Source organism: Lipophrys pholis (assembly GCF_963383615.2).
Source record: "Lipophrys pholis genome assembly, chromosome: 16".
NCBI lineage: Eukaryota > Metazoa > Chordata > Actinopteri > Blenniiformes > Blenniidae > Lipophrys > Lipophrys pholis.
Window position 1 is genome coordinate 22910759 of NC_137634.1, and position 8655 is coordinate 22919413.

The following is an 8655-nucleotide window of genomic DNA, read 5'->3' on the forward strand; positions in this document are numbered from 1 at the left end:
AGTTTAGACCACTTTAAACTGCTCATGAAACCAGTCTTAAACCGTCAGAAAGTCATTTCAAACCAGTTTGAACCGGTTTAAGCCACTTTCCTAACAACTTTGTACCAGATTAAATAACCTAACCAGTTTGACAGTCTCTAAACCAGTTTAAACTTTAAAACTGTTTAGGCCAGCCCCCAACTGGTTTCAAGTAGTTAAAAGCAGTTATAACCTGCTTAAAGAAACCAATCACTAAAGCAACCAGTTCTAAACCACGAGAAACCAGTTTTAAGTTGTCATTAAACCACTTTGAGCCAGTCACCAACTTGTGGAAACCACTTACCAAACCGATTTAAATCATTTTAAACCACTTGTAACCAATTCAGTGGTGTCTTTATATCAGTTTAGACTGCTCGTCAAACCAGACAGAAAGCCAGTTCAAACTAGTTTAATTCAGTCTAAACCACACCCCTCACCACTTTACACCAGATTGAACAATCAGTTTGTCAAAGTCACTAAACCAGTTTAAACATCTTTAAACCCAATTCAAGTTGGTTCAAATCACATTTAACCAGTTCAATGGTTTCACTGAACCAGTTTAAACCACTTTAAATCACTCATCAGTCCAGTCTAAACCAGTCACCAAGCCAGTTCAAAGCCGTTTAAACTATTCTAAGTCAAAACTAAGTCAAAACTTAAGTAAACTAAAGTTCATTCAGGCAGCTTAGTTTGTTGGTGTCTCTTCACTTCTCACTCATCCTGTCAATCACAAACACTCACTAACACTGTGTGAGCACTTTATTTTCACTCATAAATTCATAAACAAATCACCAATATTAAAAAAAAAAAAAAAAAAACAACATTCACATCTTATTTATTAAAAAAACAAAAAACTTTGGGTGTGAATTTGATCATGATCACAGCTGAAAACATGAAATCAGCCCTATTTGGAACGGATTCATTTAAACTCTTAACATCAGCTGAGTGTGAATCTGCTTCACAGGAATTGTTGCAGGATCTTCAGATACATTTAATATCATTTTAATAGATATTAAAATCCATCAACAACAGACAGGACTTTATCTAAAGATCATTTCAACAGACCACTGTCATAATTCCACATTCCACCACAGGGTGGTGTTATGAGTCTCTCAGGCATTGGGACTGACGACAAACTCTACTAGCAAAGGGAGCATTAATTAACCTAGACACACTTATACCAAAATGTTAATCAAGAGGGAACTAAATAAACTTAATAAGTCAAATTGTAGCGCAACATGTGAGTATGTGAGTGAGTTCATCGACCTGACTCACATCTGCAAACTCTTTCTGCCCTAGTTTGTCTTTTCGTGGTTTCTTTCTAAATATTTGTGAATATTTTGCATCTGACTCAATGTCTAGTTTGTACTTTGTGCACCCAAATAGTGAGCCAGTTGGTAAGTTAACTCACCGCGAACCACTAAGACTGAGAATACGGTAGGTCTGAGGACAGGCTAGACGATTCAACCCACTTGAACCTCGCATGTTGAGCATTTACTTTGAAATAATTATTGTACTGGGAAGATGCTGACTCACCAACCTCGCTTCATTTTTATATGAGATTTGTTTTAAGGCTGCCTAACATGATTTGTCAGCTCATGAAAATATTTCCTATTCATCTTATTTGGGTTCAACTTCAGCTCATTTTATTGTTTTTGTTTGATATACTTTCATTTATGTGATGAGTTTTGAAAGAGGCGCTTCTGGTAATTGTGCACCTGGATCTTTTCCACTTGGCCCAGGCTTTGTTAAACTTTTCCTGAAATGAATCTCAGCAGGTAAAATATGGTTGCAGATCTCCTTCAGTTGACAACACCTGAAGCTTCATGCAGGTACGCAGGGATTGTCCTGTTCATGCTGCAACTGCTCCTTCTCACCAGCGGGGGCGCTGCAGGACTGTGTTCCACCTCCCACTGACCCTGTCTCACTGCACGACTCATTGAGTGCGTCTCTTTTCCCAACCGTATCCGTCGCAGGTTGGTCGCTCATGGTGGCGTTGCCACGCAGGTCATCGTTGAGCGTGGGGTCGTGGTCGGGGGCAGGGTTTGTAACAACGCCCATGAAAAGAGGCATCAGGGAGGCATCGTCCACCAGCGCGAAAACAAATGGAGAGTTGACGGCGAAGAGAGAGACTGAGCGCATCGAGGTCACTGCAGTGGAGGCCGACGCCTCCACCCCTTCCTCGCTGAGCTCCACCGTGCTGGCATGATGGACCCCCGTCACCCGGAGCGGCTGGTCGGAAACACCGGAGAGGTCAGGGCTGGAAAAAAGGGAGCCGAGGCCTGTGGTGGGGGAGCAACAGAGGGAGGGAGGGTAAACAACATCAGGGGTCAGTTAACTAGTTAGTTACATTCTATAATATTGAACATGAAAAGAGCTTAATGATACATAAAAAAAAAAATCCATAAAACGCAGAAGTGCTATAATACACTACTCACTAACAGGTTCTGATATTTGGTTTTTGGGTGAAAACATAAGATGTGCATTCTGCAGTGATATTATATCATGAAAGTAGAACATATGAATGATGAATTCCTCATCTTTAACAATTTATTGAAACAAAAATCAACAACAGTGGAGGGGAGACCAGAACAAAACATGTCAATGTCTCAATAACTTTTCATCAGTGATGCCAGTAAGGCGTTACTCTCATATGACCACTTTTTTACAGTAACGAGTAATCTAACGCGTTTTTATTTCTAAACCAGTAATCGGATTAAAGTTACTTCTCCAAGTCACTGTGCGTCACTATTGTAGCGTCCAGCAGGACGAGTTACTTGTCTGTAAAGCCGCTTTATTATCAAACAGAACCGGCCGCTCCTGCATTCTCCTCCAAACGGACACACTCAAACGCAGTGCATGCAGTCTGCACGCTCACCTGACCCGCCCACTTCTCCACACGCAGCCAATCACAGGCCAACTCGCTCTAACGGTGCGTCCAGGTGACACACAAGAGAATCGGAACCAACACTATCACCACTTAACATTAACATTGCATCAATAACTCAACTGCAGAGATGTTTAGCAATTTCTTGTAATTTTCCTGAGTGAAAATATGTATTGACAGGAAGCCCCGCCCCTTTTTTTTCAATTAATCAATCAATCAGTGAAAGAGGATATTTATCGGGGGGGGGGGGGCAATTAAAAGGCCACATAGAGCAGGTGGTGCAAATAATTAAATAGATAAATAATGTAACAACAGACTACAACTACATCACAGGGTAAATAAATACCAGTAATAGTAATCTGACAATAAAACTGTGAATCAGATATAAATACAACAAAGACTGAAGGTCAAAGATTAAAATATGTATAAACATGGTGCAGGAGGCAGTATCAGCAATGTTTTGGCAAAACCGGTTGTCCTTTTTATGTTGAGACGGTGGGGGTGTTGTGTTGTGGCAGCTGCTGAAAGTAACTAAAAAAGTGTCTTGTAATCTAACTTAGTCACTTTTAAAAACAAGTAATCAGTAAAGTAACTAAGTTACTTTTAAAGGAGTAATTAGTCATAAGTAATTGATTACTTTTTCAAGGTAACTGTGGCAAGACTGCTTGTCATTATCCCTTGAGCATCAATTACAGCTGGACAACGACGTCTCCTGCTCTTCACAAGTGGACTTCAGGTCTGCCGAGGCTCTTCTTCAAGGCTCAGCTCATTGAGGTTCTGGGTACAGAGTTACAAGCCTCGACTCAGCGACTCAGCTCATCCCAGAGGTTTTCTATGTATTCAGGTCTGGAGAAAGTGCAGGTCACTCAATTTGAGGTCCCCCAGTCTCCAGCAGCTGTTTCCTAATGATGCCACCACCATGAGCTGGAGCATTGTCGTCACTGAAGATGGCGATGAAGATGACTGGATTAATGATTCTGCAGGTAGTATTGGCTTGTCACAGTACCAGTTTTCTTACTAGACACTCCTGCCCACACTGTAACACCACAACCACCAAAGGCTCATCCGGTGAGAACAGTGGCTGATGCAGAGCATTTCCTTGACATATCCAACATCATTGGCAGCCATTGTTTCTGCTCAGCGTGAATGGACTTTCATCAGAGAACAGCACCGAGGCCCACTTGTCCCTCGTCAAGTGTAAATGCTCTCTGGTGTAAGACGATGAGGCCAGAGCCTGGTGGTGTGGTCAGGAACCATTGCAGGTGGTCTAACAGGCAGACCTTGCTGATGTAAATGGTTTCAAATGGTCTAATGTGACACTTGGTTGCTTTAACTTCCCTTAAATGTGCCTGGAGTTGAGTGGAATTCATCATCTGCAGGCCACTGTTCATAATGAAGTGGCCATCAGTGTGGGATGTGGCCATCTACTCTCTGTCTCTCTGTGACTCTTCCACTTTCTCTGTATCTCTGTTCAACCTGCTGTGACAGTGTGAGCTCAGTGGACCCTTCCGTCTGAGGACACCCTGAATCTTCAATGCTGAGGTACTGTTGATTAAGTGTTAGGCGTCAACTGTTTAAATACCAATTCTATTTGAACTAGAACATTTATTGGTCCACCAACGGATCAAACAACTGTTTGGAATTTTACCATTCATTGGTTTCTTCTTGTTGGAAAACAGCAGAAAATACTGAGACAGTGAACGGTTGGACATTGAAAGGTTGAGAGAAGGTCACATTAAGTTCACCAGTAAAGGTTATAAAGCATTTAGGTTCATCCTGAAATTTCACCTGAATACCCCAAACGTTTTGTGAGTTGTGTAAGAAGTTAGCTTGAACTGCAATAAGTGCAGTAAGTGAAGTAAATCCTTTTGGTTACCCATGCTGCTCAGCGCCTCCTGCAGCTCCTGGCGGTACTGCAGCTTGACCTTGGGTAAGTTGACCTGCATGTTTTTCTCTGGAGGCAGACGTTGAAAGATGTCGGATATATTGAGTTTGGGCAAAACAGACGAAATATTTCCTCGAGGCAGAACCACCAAGAAACTGGTGTTTCCTTTGAAGGGGAAGCTGGCGACCTGGAGGAAAGACACAGAATTTCTTCTCTGATTGTTTGATCTGTTAGTCAGTTAAAAGCATGCTCCCAGACTGTGGGTCATATAGGTGTGGTGGTCTTCACTGGCACTGTGGAGGTCTAGACCATCTGAAGGTCTTTGTCTTACCTGTGCTTGAAGCTCAGGGTGGTCCAGCAGGCGCAGAGGGTACTGAGCAGATTTCATCATGTCCACAGACACAGAGTTCTGGTTGTCCAGGTAGAACGCAGCTTTAGAGGTTCCCTGAGGGTCGAATTGCGTCTGCCACTCACCTGACGAACACAAGAAGAGGAAGTCAGCCTACGTGTATGTGAAAGCCTTACGGTATTCACTCCAAGGCAAAGTTTGGAGCAAGCATCACTTTTCTAACTTTGAGGAGCCAAGTTCCTGTAGCTCCCCCGAATGTTGTGCTCTTCATATCTTGCTCTGTTCTGACAGACAGTCCCAGCTGTGGGAGTGTTGATGAGTTCACCTTTGAAATACACGGCGTTGATGAGCATGAGCACCACATCATGGCGAGCACTTTCCAGAAAGTTAGAGATGTGGCCACTGGTGGTGTTCTCTACCCACTGGTTTACCTCCTCCACTGAGAGCAGAGGAACAGGTCTGGACTGGTACCTGAAACAGAATCACAGCCTCATAGATGATCCACCCGGAGAAAATGTTGACACTTCTGACTTCTAGTGAAGCTGTAAACTGTGGAATGAGTCTTCTCATGTGACCAAACAAGTGACCAGCACAGAGGGATGGAGTGACAGACGGAGTGACGGATGGAGTGACGGATGGAGTGACGGACGGAGTGACGGACGGAGTGACGGACGGAGTGACGGACCAATGGAGTCCTGATTTTGTGTAGTAACTGCTTCAGATTGCCTGTTATTTGAGCTGCACGTCCTCAGGTCTCCACAGGCTTGATATATTCCTGTGGTTTAATGATTTGTACATGCACCAGTTACCTGGCCAGAGACTCCTCAACGAAGGACAGCTTAAGCTCGAACCCTGGGGGGTTGAGAGACAAATGTCCATATTAATGTGCAGTGAGACTGCAGCAGGCTGAGAACATGGAGGTCATCCCACCTGGTCTCAGGTACATGCGCGTCGCCACCTGCAGAGACGATTGGCTGAACTGGGGGAGGAGACTGCCCAGGACGTGATGGTAACATGGCAGGTCCTGAGCGTGGAGGCTCTGCAGCAGCTGTTGCTCCGTCTCATTACGAGCACCTGAAACAGTCCTTGTTATTGCGCCATGTCAGTTCGTAACAAGCAACATCGTACACAAAGGTTCCTCTCAGTGAGAAATACTGTGACGCTTCTCTCACCGACTGTGTTTTACTTCATAAACTTAAGAACCCTGAAAAGGTAAATGATCGGTCATGTTTATAGTTCTGTAGCTGCTTCCTGTATTGTAATGCTTCCATGGTTCACTGTGTGAACAGGTACTGAGCCTTCAGACTTTAATGGACTAAATCAGTGTTGTTAAAAGAGTCCCAGATAACTAGCAGCTAGCACTTAACTCACACATTAGTTGGTCAATTAAAATGAGGTGTGACATAAGATCTAACACTAGTTTGCAAAGCAATTAAAAATCAGGTTTAAAGTACATTTGAGACCTCATTTAAAATCAAATGTTAAACCAAGTTCCAAACCAGGTTTTAAATCGATTTTCCAAAACCATATCAGGTGAACTGTTCAAAACCACTTTGCAGTCTGGTCCTGAAGCACTTCCATCTTCATCCAAGTTAGTTGCAGTGTAGTAACCAGCTGTGTCCTGCTCTTCAAATCTGCAGAACATCTGTGAACGTTGTCAGCTGCATCATGTGGCTACTGGATGAACCTGAGCGACTGACCTAATGTGAGCTGAGCCAGGGCTACAGCCACGCTGAGCGGGGACACAATGACGTTGGGCTGCTGGGGGCTAACAGCAAGCTTCTCTAGGAGACGTAAACCCAGTTGCTCCACGGCGCCCCCTATTGCCCGCTGATCCTCATGAGCGGACGCTCCTCTGCAGCTGTGAATCATCCCCTCTGCTGGAGTAGAAGCAAGAAGAGGCATCTGGGTGGGCTCCTGAGGAGTATTACAGACGGGGTAAGTCTTGTGTCAGAGCGAACAGGAAGTAAAGATGGCAGAGGGTTCACCACTCACTGTCACACCGCCGCAGCACAGACAGCATCCCATAAGAAGGAGACACAGCTTCATTTCCAGATCAGCAACCTAAAGAACAAAGAGGAACACGTGACCATCAAACACCCTGCTCACCGACACAGAGGAAAAAGGTTTGCTTGAAACGGCATGGCCCATCGCCGCGCTGTCTCCATTAGTACGGGGCATGCAAAGTAACACAAGAGTCACGTTTCCAAAGAGATACTGTGTAAGGAGTAACTACACTACTTTAGAATGAAATGTAATCAAATACAAATTTTCATAATCTTAGATCAGAAAAGGTCACTGTAAACCTGATTGTTACAAACAGTGAAACATTGAAATGTAAGGAATTGATTTACTCATAGATATTTATCTACTACTGACCGACCGACCGACCGACCGACCGACCAACCAATCAACCAACCCTCCACCTGTACAACTGACCAGCCAACTAACCTCACTATCCACAATGGAATTACCAACGGCCCAACAAACCACTTTAACAATGAACCAGTTGGATCAACAAATGAACAGAAGAATCAGAAAAGAAATGAAGCAACAAACAAACAAAGAGAACTGATTGACCAATGGGCCCGAACCATTCCACCAGGAAACCAACTTCTCTATGTGGTAACATTAATGCATATGTTGGCTTCAAATCACAGATGAGACAAACCAACGTCGATTCTAATTTTTTCTATTAAGAAAGACACAGATAAAAAATGAATAAAAAAAGTGGAACTACAGACTTAACGTTCTAAAAAATTCCATTATGGATTAAAATATTTCCTCCACATTGCTGCTACTACTGTTAGCATGTGAGATCTTTTTCAGAGGAGAAGAGTCTGTCAGCAGTTCAGAGTCTGCACTGTTTGCCGTCAGACTAAAGGTTACCGTGTCCGAACCTTTCGTGGCCATGCTGCTGAATACACACAACTGTGAAGACCCCGAGCTCCATCTCAACTTCAGACTCCTGCACCAGTGTATCAGTGGACCTGACCTGCCTGAGACCCGTTCAAACCCGCCCTCACCTCTGAAGACGCTGATGAGTTTGAGCACTGTTAGAAAGCAGAAAGATCTGGAGGAGCAGAGGATGTGTGAACTTACCTGAGCAAAGCAGAAATGAAATGAGCAAAGACGTGATCCACCTTCTCCAGACTGGAGCGCCTGAATCCAACAACGCCCCCACCGGTGGGTTAATCATCTACACAGTGTCTTTGAACACAACACGATGTAAAAAACAAAGTGACATGAGTATTTGGAAGGGCTCTGTCTCGTCAACAAACACAAATGACTGCAAAATCTGACAATTCATCTGTGAGAGCCCAGGAAACATCGAATTAATCCCTTCTGGCCATGACCCAGCTCATTTAGCCCATATAGCTTAATGCTAACGCTGAAACTAAGAAAAGCAAACAACACTGTTCGAATAAACCAGACAGTGCCAAAGTGAAACAAGCAATAAAACTAAGCTAATTGAATAACGCGACTGAAACAAAAGCTAAGCTAAAGTCAACAATA

The 8655-nt window shown here is 43.7% G+C and overlaps 1 protein-coding gene across 1 annotated transcript; it reads right to left on the reverse strand.

Moving 5' to 3' along the window:
* Positions 1-760: 760 nt before the first annotated feature.
* serpinf2a (serpin peptidase inhibitor, clade F (alpha-2 antiplasmin, pigment epithelium derived factor), member 2a) lies at positions 761-8267 on the reverse strand. Its single transcript, XM_080482644.1, has 9 exons — positions 8242-8267; positions 7135-7203; positions 6840-7056; positions 6070-6213; positions 5949-5991; positions 5465-5610; positions 5122-5264; positions 4782-4977; positions 761-2300 (listed from the first exon to the last, which is right to left on the reverse strand). Exons 2-9 carry the CDS (start codon positions 7186-7188, stop codon positions 1843-1845), a joined length of 1401 nt encoding a protein of 466 aa, XP_080338770.1. The 5' UTR covers positions 7189-7203; positions 8242-8267; the 3' UTR covers positions 761-1842.
* Positions 8268-8655: the final 388 nt, after the last annotated feature.